This window comes from Sciurus vulgaris (assembly GCF_902686455.1).
Source record: "Sciurus vulgaris genome assembly, chromosome: 5".
NCBI lineage: Eukaryota > Metazoa > Chordata > Mammalia > Rodentia > Sciuridae > Sciurus > Sciurus vulgaris.
Genome location: NC_136465.1, coordinates 119,843,235 through 119,865,491, shown reverse-complemented (window position 1 = coordinate 119,865,491; position 22,257 = coordinate 119,843,235). Strand labels below are relative to the sequence as shown.

The 22,257-nt window shown below is 36.6% G+C and overlaps 1 protein-coding gene across 12 annotated transcripts in view; it reads left to right on the top strand.

The window, feature by feature from the left end:
* R3HDM2 (R3H domain containing 2) overlaps nucleotides 1-22,257 on the top strand; it is a 189,014-nt gene that overhangs the window by 105,346 nt on the left and 61,411 nt on the right. For 2 of the 12 annotated variants that reach the window (XM_079139120.1, XM_079139109.1), the window contains one exon: nucleotides 4,763-4,872. The exons of 9 other annotated variants lie outside the window; for them this stretch is intronic. In XM_079139120.1, coding sequence (XP_078995246.1) covers nucleotides 4,857-4,872 — 16 coding nt within the window. In that variant the 5' untranslated portion in view covers nucleotides 4,763-4,856. Of the gene's footprint in view, nucleotides 1-4,762; nucleotides 4,873-15,343; nucleotides 15,537-15,632; nucleotides 15,765-22,257 lie in introns of all 12 variants that reach the window. One more of the 12 variants, XM_079139131.1, reaches the window with a different exon arrangement.

The window sequence follows — 22,257 nt, the reverse complement described above, 5'->3', positions numbered from 1 at the left end:
ATTAGGATCTGAGGAAGGCCCTCAGTGGTAGAGCACTTGCCTAGCATGCACAAGGCCCTGGGTTTTATCCCAGTACCACAAAAGAATTAGGACCTGAGGTTGGAGTTAGAGATCAGTAGTAGCATACATGTTTAGCATGCACCGAACCCTGGGTTCAATCCTTGGCTCAAAAACAAACAAACAAAAAGAACAAACTTGAAGGTTTTAAATTTGTTACTAGCAGCTCTAGCTAGCATACTTTCTAGAATTATTACTCTTCTGTCCTTGGAATCACTTCTTTTATTTTAATCTATCCTCATTCCCATGCTTACATTTTCTTTTCTTTTTTTTTTTTTTTAATAATTTTTCTTAGTTGTAGAAGGACACAATACCTTTATTTTATTTATTTGTTTTTATATGGTGCTGAGGCTTAAACCCAGTGCCTTACACATGCCAGGCAGGAGCTTTATCACTGAGCTACAGCCTCAGTCCCCATATTTATATTTTCTGTTTTCATTTTTTTTAACTCAATATTGTCAATAAGGTGCCTTCATTATTTTTTTATTCCTTTCAATTTATAACCAAAGTTTTCTCCACATTCTGTAGGGGCAAATATGGCAGAGGAAACAGATAGCTACTAGTATTACATGCTGCCTGCCTTCTGTCCCAAAATGAAAAATGATTTTGCTAAATATAGCTCACTGGAAAGAGAATTCTCTGTAACTAGGGTTTGTCTTTGTTTTACATTTCTAAAGTTGAACCCAGTAGTTTTTAAGCTACTATCCTTAAAAAGCTACAAGGTGTCTGACCTTGATTATTTTGCAGGTGAACAAATGGAAAGGTAAATTTAAAGGTGAACTTTTAGTCTGGTACATACTGCAGATCATTATTCTTCACCAAAAAGACTTTATTTTGGCATGAACATACGCAGCAGAGAGGAGCTGTTGCTGTGTCTTTAAAAGCTATCATCAGAGCAGTGTGGAGGCAGGCATGCCACTGAACTACTTGAATGAGAGCAAGAAGAGGAGGTGGGAAAGGGTGCTTTTGCAGGCTCTCTCTCTCTGTCTCTCTGTCTCTCTGTCTCTGTGTGTGTGTGTGTGTGTGTGTGTGTGTGTGTGTGTGTGAGAGAGAGAGAGAGAGAATGTGAGAGTGTTGGCAGAGCTCTGGGTGACACCTCTTAGAACAGCTGGGCCATGGTCTGCTTCAGAGCTGCTTGTCAGAGCAATTAGCTTGTTGGAGACGCTGCATCAAGGATCACTAGCATTTCATTCAAGGGTGAAGGGGGCGGGAGGGGACTGTGGGCGGGGAGAAGAGGCACAGGTTTCCAAGAAGGAATTTCTTCCGGCAAAATTCCGGCAGAACAGATTCTTACGATGAGGTCTCCATTAATAATGTGAGCTTTCTGTTGGTGTAAGTGCTGATCCTCCATTTGGGGTGAGTTTTGGATGGTTTTCTTGCTTTATGTAAAAGTCCTTGAACTTCACAGGCTGGGAGGGAAGAAGCTACAAAGAGTGGTATCTTTTCTGTCTTGGTCTATTTATCTCTGTAATAAACAGTAGGGACATTGGAGAATTTTCAAATGTTAAATTTTGTGAGGGTTTTGTGGGCATTTTGTTTGTTCTTTTTTAATCTTTAAAATATTTTGAAAACCAGGTTTGCTAGAACTTTTTCTGTATTCAGATTCTACCTCTTCCCTGGCTATTTCCAGCAGTACTTCATTCAGATTTAGCTTATGAGAACAGTGGTGATTTCTCTTCTCTTTGGTGATGCTGTTGACGCACATTGCAGGAAGCAGGGAATCCCCTATAAATATCCTTCATTGTGTCATTACCCAGCTATCCACACCCTGCTGGTGAATGTGCTTCTCTGTCCTATGTCTTTATGTAACTGTCCCCTAGTCTTTAAATGTAATAAGAAATATGTTGCCTTTGCTTTGTCTAGGAAGCTTTTGTGATTATAAACATCCTAGGAGGAATTTGTTAAACCTTTTTACTAAAAATGCCTTTTTATGTATTGAGGCTATTGTATGAATTTATTCTGGTTTTATCACTTCTTATTTTGGATTACTTGTTTGTTTGCTTGTTTCTTACAATTGGCTTGTTTTTGTTTGCCGGCTCTGGTTTATAAAGAGTGCAGAGATGGGATTCCCTCTGCCTCCAGTGACGTAGTGATTTTGTTTGCAGTCTTTTTCTTCTGAGAGGGAGGGAAAGGAGAGAAGGAAGAAGAAAAATCCATCTGAAGCGGTGCGTTCTCCTCTATGACTTGATGATAAAACTAGGTACCATTAAATAGAGCAGAAGGCAAAGTGGGATGTTTTAATGATAGGGGTGTTGTTTTGTTTCCTTTTAGCATAGGCTCAGACAGAGAAAGTCATAACTGCTGAAGCGGGGTGCCTGAATTAACCCTGTAAGTCCTGATGCTAATGGATTTTGCCTAACTGCTTTTTCTAAATATGGAAGGAAAGGGAACTCATATGCAGATTTCTGGAACCTAGAATCCATTAATAATTCTCAGTTGAGTTTTCAAATTTGGAGTTTTTCTACTTTATTTGCACTTATCTTGATCAGACAGCTTGTATGCTATTTTTCAGATTTCAAAAATAGGTAGTTCTATAAAATTCTTTGCTATTGTGGTTTTAGAGTAAAAGATTATGAGTGCATGTAGCCAAAGTAAACCTTTAGGAGCAAAATGTTAGGTGTACTCCTAGGTGTGAGCATAATAGCCCAGCCCATCTTTTTTTGATTGAATGTTTAGGCTTCCACTTCCTTTTATGCAGCTCCATCTTAGTACTGCTGATCTTTGGAGGTATGCCTACAGAGGTCAGTTTGAAAAACTCAGTAGGCTAGAGCCTAGGTAAATTTAAGAGTTGCCTCTCTGTGGATGTGCATTTGGATAGTACATGTGGAGATGTACCTTTAAAAACTTGCTGGCTTATTTTCTATCTTGATTTTCTTTTCTGTTGTACTTCCATTTATTCTAAATTCTTTGTATGAAGTAAAAAGAGTAATAATGTTTGCTTTTCAGCTTAGATTATACAGTCCTATTTGCTATTATAGCTCAATTATATTAATATTATTTCAACCATAAATGTTTCAAACTAACAAAATCTAATTTTATTTGGAGAGAAGCAGTGTAGGGGAAGGCTGAAGGAAAGGAAAGGAAAGGAAAATAACCTCGGGGTAAATGGAGAGCATTCCAGAAGAATAACCTATTTAGAAGATTACCAGAGACTGGAGTTACAAGGTTAAGAGAAATTCCTTCACATCTTTGCGTCTTGATATTGCAGCATATATGTGAATAATTTCTTGTTGGCTTTTCAGGAAACCCCTGTGGTGGACAGTCCTCATTAATCGTTGCTGGGAGACTGCTCTGACGTCACCGGGAGCGGTTGTCACTGGGAGCAGTTCCCGTCTGCAACTAGAACAGGAATAGCCTTTGAGGGGGAAAGAACTGATGTGAAATTAAAAGATGACAGTTCTGTTAACTTGGTTTTCCTTCTGTTTGAGGGTGGTTGGGATAGACTACAGTCTTTCTTAAATGTTTCAGTCATTACCAAGTAAGATTTCAGTTTCCTTTTATCCTTCTTTTTTTTTCTTTCTTTTAGGAGGAGGAAGGAATGATCAAGAGCAGTTTTTGCAAAAGGTGCTTTAGCATCATTCTAGGATAATTTGAAATATGATATATGTAGGAAGAACATTATGGCAAAATTGATACAAATTATTTCTGTGCCCCAAAGTTACTATACTTACTTAATCCTTGCTGTTGTCTTCCTAGCTGCTGCTTCCTCTCCCCCCACCCCCCAACAGTTTTATATATCCTGTTAAGAGCTTCTCTTGAGAAAAAGCATACTGATTGAATGCTTGGACTCTAGAGTGCATATCAGAGCTTTATCCGTTGCTGATTCAATTACACAAATTACTTAACCTTTGCATTTCCTCATAGGTAAAATGAGGATGATGATAATACTCACCTAGGAGGGTTGTTTTGAGGATTAAGAGTTATTATATATAAAGCCTTTAAGACAGTTCCCATTTTGAAGACTTAGTTAGTATTAGCCATGATTATTAGTATTTAGAAATTAAATAGGGATATACCATTTGGTGACTTCAGATCACATGTAATTTTTTAGGAAACCAGAAGAGAATTTTGAACCATTTAAGAGACTGTTTAAAATGAATATTAAGTATGATGTAAACATTTCAGTTTTACATTGATACAGTTGATCTTTTCTGATTTGATGCCCAGAGGGCAAATTGTGAATATATTCACTTAAAAAGGATAGCAGCTCTAACCTTTTTTTTTTTTTTTTTCTTTCTTAATCATCATTGATTTTTTGACTTCTACAGATTGTTGGCTTGGGGTTTTGTTTTGTTTTGTTTTTTACTTTTTACTGTTGCTTCTGATCTACTTTGAAATCTTAGATCACTGTCTTTGATGTCCACCTCTGAATCTTTGTTATTTCTGCTTTTCTCTGTTGAATTGATGTTGTGATGGTCTTCTTTTTTCATATATTTGTGAGACTATAAGATTTATATGAAGTACTGTGTATGAAGATTACTAGAGTGAGATTTTGGTGGTTGGCATTGAACTCTAGGCCTCATGCACACTAAGCATACATTCTATTACTGAGCTATATTCCCAACAAAAAAAAATCTAGGGTTTTAAATGGGCCAAATATCAGATTACAAATACTAGAAGATCCAATATCCTATTCCCTCTTATCTTTCAATTTCATATTAAAAACTTAGAGTGGCATTCTATTTTTTGTTTGATTGCTTTGAAGCTTTGTGTGTGTGCTATGGGAATGGCAGGAAGATGAACTGAAGAAAAATTAGAAATGAGAAGCAGTACTGTGGGACCTGGGAAGTGGACATGACATGTTGGGGGATCATGGTAATTCTCTAAGAATTAATATGTTAAGGGAAAAATTTTTTATCTTAAAAACTCTTGAATACATTTATCTTGGAGAGTTGATGAGAATTGTGAACAAAGATTTAGGTACAAAGATGTTCTTCATAGTATTATTTTATTATTAAAAAATTAACAACTGCCAGGCCTAGTGGTACATACACACTTGTAATCCCAGCGACTTGGGAGGCTGAGGAAGGAGGATTGCAGTTTTCGAGCCAGGCTCAGCAACTTGGCAAGGCCCTAAGCAAGTTAGTGAGACTTTGTCTTAAAATGAAATATAATAAAAGGGCTAGTGATGTGGCTCGGTGGTTAAAGCATCCCTGGGTTCAATCCCCAGTACCAAATAAGTAAGTAAATAATAAATAAATAAAATTTAAAAGATAAAAATTAAGACTGCCTAAATTTCCAATAATAGGGAAATGGCTAGCTAATTTATGATACATGTATGTCATAGAATATGACTTTATGTTAAAAGTAATTGCAAATGGAAAATGGTTGTGTATGGATATCAATTTCATACAAATATGGAAACAAAAAGTAAAGATATACCTCTAAACATTAATGGCAGTAATTGCTGAGTTATAGATTATGAGTGTTTTACTTCCTTTTCTATAGTTGTATGTGTTTTCTTTAAGTATAAAGGAACTTTTACTTTTCTAATCATAAAAGCATTTAAAAATTTTAAATCCCTACTCTTAATAACTGCAAGTAAATTTTTAGATTGTGTTGAATGTCATCACATATAAATTCCTGAGCAGTGTTTGGAACATAGTAAATGCTCATATAAATGATAACTACTACTACTACTACTACTACTACTATTTTTGGAGGAAGATAGCCTCCTTGTGGTCAGAGCCTAGGGTTTTCATATTTGGGGATAACATCACTGATAAAATGTCTGAATAGTCATGTAGCTTCTTGTCCTTTGGAAGTCAGTAAATATGCTTTTCTTCTTTACCTACTAGCCCAGAATCTTAAACAACAACAACAAAAAAAACTATAGGGCTCCAGTGAAATTTTGTTTTGTTTTTTGTTTTTGATCATATGAGGGTATAAGGCATTTTGATGTGTAGAGAGGGCTAACAGTGACTTTCTTTGCAGTACCCCCCCCTCTACTTACATTGAATTGGAGGCACTTTCCCACTGAGCTACATCCCCAGTCCCTTTTATTTTTTATTTTGAGACATGGTATTGCTAAATTGCCTAGGTTAGTCTCAAACTTGTGATGCTCCTATCTCAGCCTCCCAAGTTTCTGTGATTAAAGATGTGTGCCACTGTGCCAGCGCTAACTGTAACTTAAAAAAAAAAAACAAAAAAAACCAGATTTAATACACTTTATGACTCCCACTGAAAGTTACATCTATCCCCTTTTCTGGGTTGCCTCCTAAGCATTTCTAGAATATTTGAAACAGAAAAGATTTTCTCAGTTTCAGAAATTTCTGAAATTTTCTGCCTATTGCTTATGTTAGTCTGTCCTTGTGGGTTCCTTGGAACTCAGTGCTAACAAAGAGATCTAGACATCCATCTACTTTGAATTTGTTTGAGTGCTGAGGCAGGCATGTAAAATACTAAAGTCTGCATGAAAAAAACATCGTGGCAGTAATGTCAGAGATTCTTAACATTTGACCATTTTTTATATCCACTATAGTTTGGAGGGTTTTTTTTTTGTTTGTTTTTTTGGCTATGCTGGGATCTAGGAAAGGCACTGTGCCATTGAGCAACATCCCAGTCCAGCCCTCAATCCATTATAATAGTTCTTAATGCAAATTGTGGTCCCTAATTTAGGATGATTTGACTAATGCTGTTTTGACTTTATAATGGTGTGAAAATGATGTGCATTCAGTAGAAATGGTGTTTTGAATTTTGATTTTTTCCCAGACTAGCAGTATGCAGTATGATATTCTTTCAAAAAGCGGGCAGGAGGATTGCAAGTTTAAATCCAGCCTTGGGAACTTTGTGAGACCCTAGATAACTTAGCAAGACCCTGCCTCAAAATAAGAAAAATAAATAAAAAGGGCTGGGAATGTGGCTCAATGGTTGAGTGCCTCAGTATCCCCCCCCAAAAATTAATGAATTAATTACAAATTTAAAAAACAGACTTTGCATGTGGCTTATTGTTTAAGCACCTTTGGTTTCAATTCCTGTGGGGGGGGGGGAGTGAACCCCAGCTCCCAGTCAATCATGTGTTCATGAGGGGTAAACAACCAATACTCTGTACCATGATGCTAAGTTGTGATGAGTGTTAGGTCAGGTGTATTATATACATTTTCTACCTAGGATATTTTCAACTTACAGTGGGTTTATTGGGATGTTACCCCATTGTAACTTGAGAAGTATCTGTATAAGAGACTTGTACAATAAATGAATGTTCATTAAATAATCATCAAAAGAATGACTATGGCCTATTAATTTTTTTGTGTGTGTGCCAAGACCATTTTGTCTTTTGTAATACATAACAGTGAGAGCGGACTTAATATCTCTAAACTGTGCACTTACAAATCATTAAAATTGCAAATTTTGTTATGTATATTTGTCACAAACACAGCATGTGAGCCAGATGAGAATGCATAATTTCCAACTAATTTTGACCCTGACTTCTCAGATTTGTAGAGTTCTCAGCATTCACTTACCACCATATACCAGAAGGTGAGGAACAAAGTTGCTTGTTGCAGCATGAGATATTATATCTATTATTGGGAAACAGCATGCCAGGAAAAGGGAATACCTTATAATATGCCAGGTAGATTTTAGAATGTCAAAGAGCACTGCTGAGGTAAATGATGGCTTTTTGGTATTTTTCGGTAGTAGTAGTTTATTTTTTGTTTAGTTTCCTCATCTAGTTTGCAATTATCTCATTCAAGGAAGTTTACAGCTCAGGGAAAAGAAGTAGGGTCATATGGAAGGTGAAGAGCAAGTACATTATTCCACCATTTGGGCACAGCAGTTTTGTTGTTGTTGTTATTGTTTTTTCCTCTTTAAATGTAGTGGAGGATGGTAAGAGAGAGGAGTGTAGAAAAATGACAGACACAATAGAATTTGAGGTCCGTAGGAGCTTGGTGTGGTGGTGCACACCTGTAATCCCAGTGGCTCTATAATCCCAGTGGCTTGGGAGACTGAGACAGGAGGATCATGAGTTCAAAGCCAGCCTCAGCAATGGTGAAACACTAAGCAACTCAGTAACACCTTGTCTCTAAATAACATACACAGTACGGCTGGGGCTGGGGCTCAGTGGTTGAGTGCCCCTGAATTCAATCCTTGGTACCTACCACCCCCAAAAAAGGACTGTAGGAGCTGACTGTGATTGAGCATATGGAGAATCAGGGCTTGAGATACGTGATTTTCTATGCTCATTTTAACATTCCAAAAAAAGTTAAGTGAAAATAAAGATCAACAGTCCAAAGTTAAACCTTTACTTCTCTTTCTCTCTGTATCTTGTGTCATGGAAGCTTCTATGTTGTGATCTGTGCCGGGTAACCACTCTGCTTAAATTCTTCAGTTTATGCTGATATTGGTTTTTCTGGCTAAAGATTCCTGAATTTTTCTACTGAAGTTAAATAAGGAAAAAGCTCCAGAGTTTTTGGAATTCCTTGTTTTTTGCCTAGATTCATTGTCATTGCTATTCACTGCCCCCATTTCCCTCAAAAGAAAATTATTCATTTTTAGTATGCCAGAATGGCAGCAATTCTTATTTGTCTTTGGAGACTATTCTCTGATGGCATTTTCAGCAGTGTCTATGGGAAATGCTTTATTAAAAAAGAAAAGAAAAAAAAAAAAAAAAGCAAGGAGACTTTCATCTTGTAGTTCTTAGCAGTAGAGCCTGTTGCTATGGAGTCCTGGATCAGATTGGCTGACCTAGGCGCCAATGAGCAGATAGAACGTAAAACACATCATCATTTAACCTTGCAAAATTCATTTTTTCAGTGGCATGGCATTAATATAATTGTATGTAGAGCTATGAAATAAAATGTTTCCAGAATAGTATGTTTTTCCCCTTTCTCAAAATTGACTGTTAAATGTGAACACTGTTACTGTATTTTTTTTTTTTTCTTTTGTAACTATATTCTTAATGTAATTTGATTGGGAAAAAATGTGGTGGGAAAAAATGTGGTAGGAAACACCTACCAGCTGTCTGTGAATTGAGCTACTGCTATAGTCATTTGGGCTTATGCCACATCTAACTGTGGTCTTCTAGAGACTGTACATGATTTGTCTTTATGTAAAACTGACTTACTTATTTCGGTAGCTTTAAAGCCAAGTCAGAAATTAGTATCTTTTTTGTTTGTTTTTTCCTTCTTTCTCTCCCATTCAGATGTGGTAGATTTGAAGTTACAGTTATCTCATTGTTTGGTTTGGCAATAGAGGAGTTATCAACGTTGTAGATCTGGGAGATTTCACTGAGCTCAGTGTTGGTTCCTTGTTATAGCAAATCATGGCATGTATCTTCTCCTACTATATTGCCCTAGAGACTAAAAAAAGATTCATTCATACAAAAAAAAAATTTCTCCTCTAGCTTTTATAAGAGTTTTATTTCTCTTCTTAGACTTTATAGGAGTAATTCTTTCTTTTCTTTTCTTTTTTATTGTGGTACTGGGTATTGAATCCAGTGTTACTTTACCCCAGCCCCCTTTAAAACAATTTTTTTTTTTTTTTTAAATTTTGAGACAGGGTCTTGCTAAATTGCTTAGGCTAGGCTCCAACTTGCATTCCTCCATGCCTGGTTATGTCAGGGATTCTTGACAGATGATGGTGGGTCTTGTTCTATGCTTTTTACCTTCTTATGCTTAGTTATTTACAGAACTGAAGGATTGATGGAGACCTCAAGAAGTCCATGACTTTGTCTGCATCTTTGAATTTACTCTGGTCTCTGTGCAAAATGTGAACATTTCTTATCATCTCCTCCATCTCAGGAGAAAACAAACCTACTTTAGATTCATCTGTTAAAGAGGAGCAAAAAGTCTGTTTGGTATCTGACAGACTTTTTGTGGGGAGGTTTAGGGTAAGAATAAGGGATGCAGTATAGTTTGATGGATAAACATAAAATGTTAGTTTGACAAGTTATAAGCTTATTCCTCACTTAGCTCACATAGTTTAGAAACAGATTTTGGATGGGAACCATTGATCTCTCATTCTCTTCCGAGAATTGTGGAGAAGACCATGCTGGGTGTGGTGGCACAGTGACTCAGAAGGCCGAGGCAGGAGAATTGCAAGTTCAAGGCCAGCCTCAGCAGTTTAATAAGGCCCTAAGCAATTTGGGGAGACCCTGTCTCAAAAAACAATTTTAAAGAAGAACTGGGGATGTGGCTCAGGAGTTAAGTGTCCCTGGGTTTGATCCTTAGTACCTAAAAAGACCATCCTGATCTTAATTTGGGAACGCAGCAGACCACTTTGAGGAGACAGGGTGATATCAAAGAAGCAGCAAAAAGGAGTGGGTACTTATAATCCAGCAACTTAGGAGGCTGAGGCAGTAGGATCAAAAGTTGGAGACCAGCCTCAGCAAATTAGCAAGACCCAAGCAATTTTAGTGAGACCCTGTCTGAAAATAAAAAATGAAAAGAATTGAGGATATAGCTCAGTGGAATTGAACCCAAGTGCTTGTAACCACTGAGCCATATCTCTAGGCCTTTTATATTTATTTTATTTAGAGACAGGTTCTCACTGAGTGCTGAGGGCCTTAGCTTCCCAAGCTGCTAAGATTACCAGTATGCACCACTGTGCCCTGCTTGTTGTAGTCAATCTTGAATTCTAGCCACTTAAAATTCTGTGAATATTTAAGCAAATAACTTCATTCATTTATTTTTAAAATCTATTATGTGCCAAACACTGTTCTATACCCTGATTATAAGCAGTGAACAAAATAAAATCAAAAGCCCCTGTCCTCTTTGGTGTGTATAATGGGTAGATAACTAACAAAATAAATTTATTAAAGAAAGTATTACATAGTGACAAATGCTGAAGAGAAAAATAAGAGCAAGGATGTGGGATAGAATTTATTTGAGTTTGGTTTGTTTTGTGCCTGGGTCTCTCAGACTAGAGTTGACTAGACTAGAGTTGAACTCCTGGGCTCAAGCAATCCTGTCAGCCTCCTGAGTAGCTGGGACTACAGGCATATGCCACTGCACCTGGCTATATACTTGGGGTCTTATAACTTTAGTTAACCCTTGGAGGATTTTGAATAAAAGTGTGAAATGATTAGGCACTGTGTTTTTATTTAGTTTTTTTTTTTTTTAATGTGGTGCTGGGGATCAAACCCAGTGCCTCGTGCATGCTAAGCAAGCACTCTACCACTGAGCCACAACCCCAGCCCACACACTGTTTTTAAACAGTCACTCTGGGTGCTGTTTAAGAAAAAACTACAAGGAAGTGAAGGTGGAAGCAGGGAGATCAGTTAGTTGCTTCCCAGCCATCATGATGTAAACAACCTTTCCTCTACAAGACCCTTCCACCATGGTGTTCTGCCTCATGTGGGCCCAGAGCAAAGGCATCAGCCAATCATGGACCAAAACTGAGAACCCAAAATAAACTTTTCTTCCTCTAAGTAGTTCTTTTTTTTTTTTTTTTTTTTTTTTTTTTTAATTGTTAACAGAGCTTTATTTTGTTCATTTATTTATTTGTGGTGCTGAGAAGTGAACCCAGTGCCTCACACATCAGAGGCAAGCACTCTACCACTCAGTTCCCTCTAAGTAGTTCTTGTAAGGTATTTTGGTCATAGCAATGAAAAGCTGATTAGCACACCTAGCATGCACAAGGTCCTGATTTCAACCTCAGCACCATCAAAAAAAAAAAAGAAGAAAAATGGTCAAAAGATTTAAATAGTTATCCAAAGAAAATATATAAGTGACTGATAAGCACATGAAAAGATGCTCATATAACCCAATCATTAGGGAAACAGATCAAAACTATAATGAGATATCATTTCATACCCATTAGGATGGCTACTATTAAAAAAAAAAGTTGGTGAGGGTGTGGCAAAGCTGGAATCTTTGCACACTGTTGGTGGAATGTGAAATGCTACAGTCTATGAGGATGAAGTTCCTCAAAAAATTAAAAATAGAGTTACAATATGATCTAGAAATCTAATTTCTGGATATTTATCCAAAAGAACTGAGAATAGGGTATTGATGAGATATTTGTAAATGCATGTTCATGGCAACATTATTCACAATAGCTAAAATGTTGAAGCAACCAGGTATCCATCAGCAGATGAATGGATAGAAAAATGTGGTATATATATGTATATACAGCAGAATACCACTGGCTTTAAAAGGAAGGAGTTCTGACATGCTACAACATAAATGAGCTTTGAGGATGTTATTTTAAGTGAAACAAGCTGGTCACAGAAAGACAAATACTGTATAATTCTTTTATATGAGGCAAAGTACTCAAAATCATAAATGTAGATGGTGGTTGCCAGGGGCTGGGGAATAGGAAAATGAGAAGTTTTGTTTAATAAGTAGAGTTTTAGTGTTACAAGATGAAAAGATGATTGTACATTATGAATTATACACTTAAAAATGATTAAGATGGCCACTTTTATTTGTATTTTACTGTAATAAAAAAAATTGAAAGCTGGGTGTGGTGGCACATTCCTGTAATCCGAGCAGTTTGGGAGACTGAGGCAGAAGGATTGCAAGTTCAAGGCCAGCCTCAGCTAATTGCAAAGCCCAAAGCAATTTAGTGAGACCCTGTCTCAAAATAAAAAAGGTGGGGGATGCTGGGGTTGTAGCTCAGCATTAAAGTACCCTTGGGTTGAATCCCTAGTACCTTGAAAAATTAAAAATAAAATTTACTTTTTTCTTTCTTTCTTTCTTTTTTTTTTTTTTGGTACTGGGGATGGAAACTAGGGCCTTGTGCATGCCAGTCAAGTGTTCTATCACGGAGCTGCATCCCCAGCTCTTTAAAAACAATTACTTTTTGAGGGCCTCACCAGTTTGAGGCCAGCCAGGGTAACTAGTGAGACCCTATCTCTGAAAAATAAAATAGGACTGGGAATGTAACTCAATGGTAAAGTGTCCTTGGGTTGAATTCCTGGCACCAAAACCAAACAAAAGGACACCAGTCAGATTTGATTAGGGCCCAGGGATTGAACCCAGGATGCTTTTCCACTGAGCTACATCCCAGGTCTTTTTTATTTTGTGATAGGGTCTCACTAAGTTGCTATATCAACTATATCGTTGCTATATCAGTTTCTGAGGCTGGCTTAAAATTTGTAATCCTCCTGCCTCAGCTCCTGAGTTGCTGAAATTATAGGCATCACTACACCAGGCAAAATGGTTCTTAAAGTACTAACATACTAAGAAAAGTAGGAAGTCAGGTGTAGGAAGGGGTATGTTTGATAGATGCCAATCCTTTTTTTTTTTTTTTTTCTTTCTTGTAGTCATTCATAGTCTAATTCCCATTAAAATAGGCAAAGGTCTTACCTATGCAGGGTACTATGGATTCAGTATTGACTAGGAGAATGCTATATATATGATTCTAATTCTGAGTAGTAATATGTTAACTCATAATAGAAAAACAGTACCAGTGAAAACAGGGGAAAACATATCTCAATTCTCTTTCTCTGCCTTTTCACTGTAAAATATAATTAGGAGAAACTCATATTTACTGGTCTATCTACTATGTCTTAGGCACATAACACTTGTCTAATGTCATTTTCCAGTGCCTCTATGAGATATATGTATCACACCTATCTTACAGATAAGGAACTAAGGCTCAATTACATGATTAATAAGTTTCGGAAAAGTAGTCACATGTTTCTTGTCAAACTATAAAGTTCATAATCTTATTCACTATAACATGTTAGCTGCCTCCTACACTGTGGAGATGGGATGTTCTTTATTTTGATGACTGCTGCCCCTAACTTACCCTACAAGAGTGCTACAAGAGTGCTCATCTTTTTCCTTACAGTAAAGAGGTATTATTAAGTACAAAGGTGGTACTCTTACAATCTCCTTAAAAATAGCAGTTCTCCTTATTTTATCTCTTTTCTCCCCAGTACATTTCAGCTTCAGGGTATTTCTATAGGATTTCTTGCCTATAGAAAATGTTTATTATTATTTTCATCATTGTTCTTACCTAGTGTATATATATATTTTATTTACATGGAATACCAAGTAGGAAGATACTGCTATAATTAACAACACAATACAAATAATGTCATAAATAAGACATAATTTCTCTCTTACAGTCAAGAAATCTGGGGGTAATTAGACCACAGCTAGTCTACTCGGGTACCAAGGTATCTGTCTATGGTTTTACATCCTAGTATCATCTCATAATCCTGTATGGCTACAGAGTGCCAGCTTTTACTTTAACAAGTTAACAGGAATTAGTGGGCTGTCTTGCTTATTATTTGTGTTTACTAGATATGCCATAACAAAAGAACAGAGGCTGATTTATTTAAACAACAGAAATGTATTATCTCATAGTTCCAGAGGCTAGAAATCCAAGATACCTTAGTATTGGCAGGTTTGGTTTCTCCCAAGCCTTTTGTCTGTGACTTCCAGATGGCTACCTTCTCTCTATGTCCTCACTTGGTCTTTTCTCTGTGCACGTCATGCCTCTGCTGTCCCTCTGTGTATCCAGATTTCCTCTCAAAAGGCTGCCAGGTTGCCTTGCACAATGATTTACTTATACCTGTAATCCCAGCTACCCAGGAGGCTGAGATAAGAGGATCACAAGTTTGAGGCCAGCCCTGGCAATTTAGTGAGACCCTGTCTCTAAAAAATAAAAAGGGCTGGAAGTGTAGCTCAGTAGTAGAGGGTCCAGGACACCATTCAGATTTGATTAGGGCCCACCCTGCCAGCTACCTTTAACTTAATTGCCTCTATAACACTACATCTGCTTGCATCTCATGGACTAGAACTTAGTACATTTAGCTTCAATAGTGGTTGGGATATATATATATATATATATATATATATATATATAATTTTTTATATATATAAAATAGAAAAGGACTGGGAGTGTAGCTCAGTGGTAGAGGGTCCCTGAATTGAATCCCTGGTACCATAACCAAACAAACAAAAGGACACCATTCAGATTTGATTAGGGCCCACTCTGCCCTACCTTTAACAGGACTTTGTGCTTATAAGGCATAAGTACTCTACCAACTGAACTGAGTACTCTACATAAGTACTCTACCAGCCCTAATGGCTAATAATTTTAAAATATTTCTGATTCTTTCTTATAAGATTGAATTGATATCTAATTTCTCTGGCCAAACTCAAATTTGATAGATGACTTTGAAAGATTGTTTTAATACTAAATTTTTGCCTGAGGTGTCCTTTCCACCTACTAGGTAGTGCTAGTAGCATTGACCTCTGAAGTCATCATGGGCAGAGCAGGATAGATTTAGCTGCATGGCATTTAAGATAGCAATAGAAGAAGGCATCCTGAAAATACCCTGAACAGAAGATAAATTGTGATTTTTTTTGTTTTTTTTTTTTCTTCTTAGATATCTCCTCTGGTTGAGTTGGGAGCAGTTTACAAGGGGATGGGAGAAGACAGTGTGAACTTTCAAGGTCTTTTCCAGTCCTATGATTCTGTGATATTATCTACACAATGGTATTGCTTTGATAAAGCTAAAGAAAATGGAGGCAGTAGAGGACAAAGTCCCCCCACTACTTTTTTTTTTCTCTGAAAGAGGAGTAATTTTTTTTTTTTTGGGTGCTGGGGATCGAACCCAGGGCCTTGTGTTTACAAGGCAAGCACTCTACCGTCTGAGCTATCTCCCCAGCCCCGAGGAGTAATATTTTGTTGGGGAACATAAAATGGACATTTTTGGCCAAGAATATAGAAAAGCTGACAGAACCTATAACGAGGACCTGCTAACACTTTAGTGCATCTATCAAAGCATCCGCAGTTCTCATTTTAGGGTAAGTATCACCATAATACATACTCAGCAAAGAGAGGAGGGTACATGTCCAGAATGTTTTAATCTTGTTTTTTTCTACTTTGCCTAAGGAATTGCTCCGGACACCAGATAACTCCTTTGAGTTTCCTTAACCACCAGTGAATCTTTTTGTGATTATAAAACAGAGTGGTTTCATCCTTCTCTGATTGGAAAAATTGGCACAATCACTATTGTTGTAGGCGTAGTAGTAGTGAAGGCTGTTGACAGTTGATTTCTGCAGTCCTTAAAAACCTTGATGGTTGTGTCGAGATAGCTATAACTTATGTTTCGTAAGCTGTTTACATTCTTCCCATATATTTTGTTTTCTTTCTTAGAAGAGAAGGGAGCAGCTGGGTACAGTGGCACATGCCTGTAATCCCAGTGGCTTAGAAGGCTGAGGCAGGAATATCCCAAGTTCAAAACCAGCCTGAGCAATTTTGCAAGGCCCTGTCTCAAAATAAAATATCTAAAGGGGATGGGGATGTGGCTCAGTGGTTAAATGCCCCTGGGTTCAATCTCTGGTATCAAAAAAAAAAAAAGAAAAGGGACAGACTTATATCTCATATCTCACTAGGCCCTTCTTTCCTGTCCTCCCAAGGGCTATTAGACATTTATCTGTTCAGGCTTGCAGTTATTATGCTGCTTTTGTTTTTGTCCTTTATTTTGGCACTGTAGTGGAAATAAGCTGGAATTTTGGAATCCTGTAGGCCTGGGTTTGAATCCTGGCTTCTTACAAATAGTTATGTTTACTTATTATTTATTTCTGTTAGAACTCACGGTCATTTAATCACTGAACCACATCCCTAGCCCCCTTTTTTTTTTTACTTATAGACAGGGTCTTGCTAAGTTACTTAGGGCCTCTCTAAGCTGGTAAGGCTGGCTTTGAACTCACAATCCTCCTACCTCAGCCTCCTGAGCCACTGGGATTATAGGCGTGCACCATGCGCCTGGCTTATTAGAATTTTTTTTTTTTTTTGGGGGTGCTGGGGATTGAACCCAGGGCCTTGTGCTTGCAAAGCAAGCACTCTACCGACTGAGCTATCTCCCCAGCCCCTAGAATTTTTTTAATAAAATGGAGATAAAAGTTTATACCTTGAGTAGATCGAGTAATTCCCTCTCTATAAACTAAAAAATTCAAAGTTATAAGGTATGGAACCAGGTTGAAAGGAAAGATGGGAGAATTTATAAACCTAATTTTTGAATCCCCAAATATGGTCCTCATTGATATTCTCTTAAAAAAGACCTTAGAGCTTAGAGCTGGGTACTCTTCCTATCCCATTCTCCATACCCTAGAACTCTCCTGAGGAGTCATTCATTTTGGGACACCTACAACTTGGCTTTGGGATCAGAGTAGCAAATTGGAATCTTGCCTTTGCCTTTCATCTGTTTACTTAAGAAAATTATTTACTTCCTCTGAGCTTTGGTTTTTTCATCTGAAAAATACCCTAAGAAAGAATTATTTTAGGATAAACTGGACATAATGGCATAACCCTGTAATCCCAGTAACTTAGAAGACTGAGACAGAAGGATTGCAAGTTTGAGACCAGCCTTAGCAACCTAGTCAGGCCCTAAGCAACTTAGCAAGACCCTGTCAAAATAAAAAAATAAAAAGGGCTGGGGATGTAGTTCCTTGGTAAATTGCTCCTGAGTTAAATCCCTAGTACCACCCCACTTCTAAAAAGAAGATTTATGTTAGAGTAAAATAATGTATTGAAATAATAAAAACAAAAACAAAAAAAAAATCAAAGTGATGGAAAGACTGTATAGAATCAGATAGCACCAGGGGTCTGGTTTGGCCACATAAGAGTGGTATGACCTTGATCTGAATGGCTCAACTACATTTGGTGGGTGTGAGTTGAAGTGACATATTCTTTTTTTGTTTTTGTTTTTGTTTTTTTGGTACCAGGGATTGAACTCTCAGGGGCACTTGACCACCGAACCACATCCCCAGCCCTGTTTTGTATTTTGAGACAGGGACTCACTGCGTTGCTTAGCACCTTGCTTTTGCTGATCCTGGCTTTGAACTCACAATCTTCCTGCCTCAGCCTCCCAAGCCACTGGGATTACAGGCATGTGCCACAGTACCCGACTTAAAGTGTACATATTCTTTTTTTTTTTTTTTTTTTTTTCCTTTAATAAAGGAGAGCATTTGTTGGTTATCTTGCCAGTAAACTTACATAAAATTTAATTTATAAACTTTTACATAACACTCAGCCTAGACAGATAAAGTTCTCAGATGCATACATATACCTAGTCACATATATTTAGGGTATCAGCTATAGTGTTATAAACTAAATAAGAGTTGCTTGCTTAATCAGTTACAAAGTAAACATTTAAGACTTTAATATAAGTACAAGCCCTAATTCCTTTAAGACTGTTTCCCCAAGTAATAAAACCTAACAAATACAAGAATTTTTTTTTTTTTTTTTTCTTGCGATGCTGGGAATTGAACCCAGGGCTTTTACTAATTATACCTAATTTAATTACACAGACTTTTTGAGGTTTACCTTCCACAAACATTCTGTGACTTACTTAAACATTCACAACTTCTTTACCTGCTTAATTTTGTCCTCTTTCATCTTGAACATTACTTTAGTTTCTCATCCAGACAAATTTTTTACCTTCCAATTTTCCATACTAAAGTATTTCCATACCTGTAACTTTTTTGTCTTTTTTAGTTTAAAATATTTTATTAAATTCATATTTTGAACAGTTCTTATGAATGTTATCTGTGCATGTAATTTACACAACAAATTTCATCCCAGAAATGGGATCAGACAATCTAGAATATGCAAAAACTGTGTCTAAATCTTTTCTCTACCTGGTGGCATTCAAGGGGTTGCACCATAAGATATTTTTGAGCCTACACTTATTATTATCACAATACAGCCAACTTAAGTGAGCTTCCCACTGTCATTTGCACCCAGAGGCTTCTTTTAGGCCTTTTTCTTATACTACACATATTTATATGCAATGGAGGGGAACATTTCCATCCTTCTTTTCAGGCTTCCCTGAAGATCCATTTGCAGAGGCTGCCTACAAAACACAGTTTGGCCTTAGTTTCTTTATTTTTTTAACTTCAAAGTTTCTTCATTCTTCCTAGTCCCCAGCATGGATCAGCATCCACTTATCAGAAAAAACATTCGGCCTTTGCTTTTGGGGGACTGGCTTATTTCAGTAAGCATTGTATTCTCCAGTTCCATCCATTTACCTTCATGTACCTTTAAGACTGAGTGATATTCCATTGTGTATATGTACCACATTTTATCTGTTGAAGGGCACCTAGGTTGGTTCTATAGTTTAGCTGTTGTGAATTGAGCTGCTGAAGGCATTGATGTGGCTGTGTCACTATAGTATGCTGATTTTAAGTCCTTTGGATATAAACCGAGAAGTGGGATATCTGGGTCAAATGGTGGTTCCATTCCAAGTTTTCTTAGGAATGTCCATACTGCTTTCCAAAGTGGTTGCACCAATCCACAGTCCCACCAACAATATATGAATGTATCTTTTCCCCCACATCCTCGCCAACACTTATTACTGCTTGTATTATTGATAATACATCTTACTGGAGGGAGATGAAATCTTAGAGTAGATTTGATTTGTATTTCTCTAATTGCAAGAGATAATGAGCATTTTTTTCATCTGTTTGTTGATCCGTTGTATTTCTTCTTCTGTGAAGTGTCTGTTTAGTTCCTTAGCCCATCTATTGATTGGGTTATTTGTTTTATTGGTGTTAAGTTTTTTGAGTTCTTTATATATCCTGGAGATTAGTGCTTTCTCTGAGGTGTGTGTGGTAAAGATTTTCTTCTATTCTGTAGGCTCTCTTTTCACATTATTGACTGTTTGCTTTGCTGAGAAGAAGCTTTTCAGTTTGAATCCATCCTATTTATTGATTCTTAATTTTACTTCTTGCACTTTAGGAGTCTTGTTAGGAAGTCAAGGCCTAAGCCGGAATGCTGAAGATTTGGACCTATTTTTTCTTCTCTTAGGTGCAGAGTCTGTTCAAGTGCCTGACTCTTTGGTCTACTATGAGTTGATTTTTGTGCAGGGTGAGAGATAGAGGTTTAATTTTATTTTGTTACTTATGGATTTCCAGTTTTCCCAACACCATTTGTTGAATAGCTGTCTTTTCTCCAATGTATATTTTTGGTGACTTTGTCTAGTGTGAGATAACCATATTTACGTGGATTTGTTTCTGTGGCTTCAATTCTGTACCATTGGTCTACATGTCTGTTTTGGTGCCAATATCATGCCATTTTTGTTACTCTTGCTATAGTATAGTGTACTGTCTGGTGATGTGATGCCTCCTGCTTCACTCTTCTTACTAAGGATTGCCTTGGCTATTCTGGGTCTCTTATTTTTCCAAATGAAGTTCATGATTGCTTTTTCTGTTTCTGTGAAGAATGTCACTGGGATTTTAATAGGAATTGCATTGAATCTGTATAACACTTTTGATAGTATGGCCATTTTTACAATATTAATTCTGCCTATCGAAGAGCATGAGAGATCTTTCCATCTTCAATTTATCCTCAATAAGGTGGTCTTCGATTTCTTTCTTTAGTGTTCTGTAGTTTTCATTGTAGAGGCCTTTCACCTCTTTTGTTAGATTGATTCTTAAGTTTCTTTCTTTCTTTCTTTCTTTTAGGCTATTGCAAATAACCTAATTCCCTTACAGTGGATTTGTTGTTTATGTATGGATATGCATTTGATTTATGGGTATTGATTTTATATCCTACTTTGCTGAATTCATTTATGAATTCTAGAAGTTTTCTGGTGGGTTTTTTTTGAATATTCTAAATATAGAATCACGTCATCAACAAATAGTGATAGTTTGAGTTCTTCTTTTCCTATTCATATCCCTTAATTTCTTTTGTCTGTCTGATTGCTCTGGCTAGAGTTTCAAGGATGATGTTGAATAGAATTGGTGAAAGAGAGCATCCCTGTCTTGTTCCAGTTCTTAAGAGGGAATGCTTTCAGTTTTTCTCCATTTAGAATGATGTTGGCCATGGGCTTTAACATAGATAGCTTTTACAATGTTGAGGTATGTTCCTACTGTCCCTAGTTTTTCTAGTGTTTTGAACATGAAGAGGTGCTATATTTTGTTAAATGCTTTCTGTGTCTATTGAGATAATCATATGATTCTTGTCTTTAAGTCTCTTGATGTGATGTCTTACTTTCATTGATTTCCATATGTTGAACCAACCTTGCGTTCCAGGGATGAACCCCACTTGATTGTGGTGTACTATCTTTTTAATATGTTTTTGTATGTGATTTGCCAGAATTTTATTGAGAATTTTTGCATCTGTGTTCATGAGGGATATTGGTTTGAAGTTTTCTTTCCTTGTTGTGTCTTTGTCTGGTTTTGATATAATGGTGATACCAACCTCATAGAATGAGTTTGGAAGAGTTCCTTCCTTTTCTATTTCATAAAATAATTTGAGGAGTACTGGTATTAATTCTTCTTTGAAGGTTTTATAGAACTTGGCTGAAAATCCATCTGGTTCTGGGCTTTTCTTGGTTGGTAGGTTTTTGATGGGATCTTCTATTTCATTGCTCGAAGTTGATCTGTTTAAATTGTGTATGTTCTCCTGCATCAGTTTGGGTAGACATTAGTCTCCCGAAATTTGTTGATGTCAAGTTTTTCTACTTTGAGTATAAATTTTCAAAATAGTGTCTAATTATCTTCCGTATTTCAGTAGTATCCATTGTGATATTTCCTTTTTCATCACAAAGTTTAGTAATTTGAGTTCTCTTTGTTAGTGTGGCTAAGGGTTTATCAATTTTATTTATTTTTTCAAAGAATCAACTTTTTGTTTTGTCAATTTTTTAAAATTGTTTCTTTTGTTCCAATATCATTGACTTAGCTCTGATTTTAATTATTTCCTGTCTTCTACTGTTTTTATTGTTGATTTGTTCTTCTTTTTCCAGGACTTTGAGATGTATGTTAGGTCATTTATTTATTCACTTTTTATTCTTTTAATGTATGAGCTCAATGCAATGAACTTTCCTCTTAGCACTGCCTTCATAGCGTAACAGAGATTTTGATTTATTGTATCGGTATTCTCATTTACCGCTAAGTATTTTTTTTTAATTTCCTCCTTGATTTCTTTTTTTATCCATTCATCATTCAATAGCATGCTATTTAGTTTCAAGGTGTTGAAGTAGCTTCTATTTTTTATTTTATTGTCGATTTCTAGTTTCATTCTATGATGATCTGATAGAATGCAAGGTAGTATTTCTGTTTTTTTGTATTTGCTGATTTGCTCTGAGACAGAACATATGGTCTATTTTAGAGAAGGATCCATGGTCTGCTGAGAAGAAAGTGTATTCACTCCACAATGGATGAAAACTCTATATATGTTCATTAAGTCTAAATCATTGATTGTATTATTTAATTCTATAGTTTCTTTGTTTACTTTTTGTTTGGAAGATTTACCCAGTGGTGAGGGAGGTGTGTTAAAGACACCCACTATTTT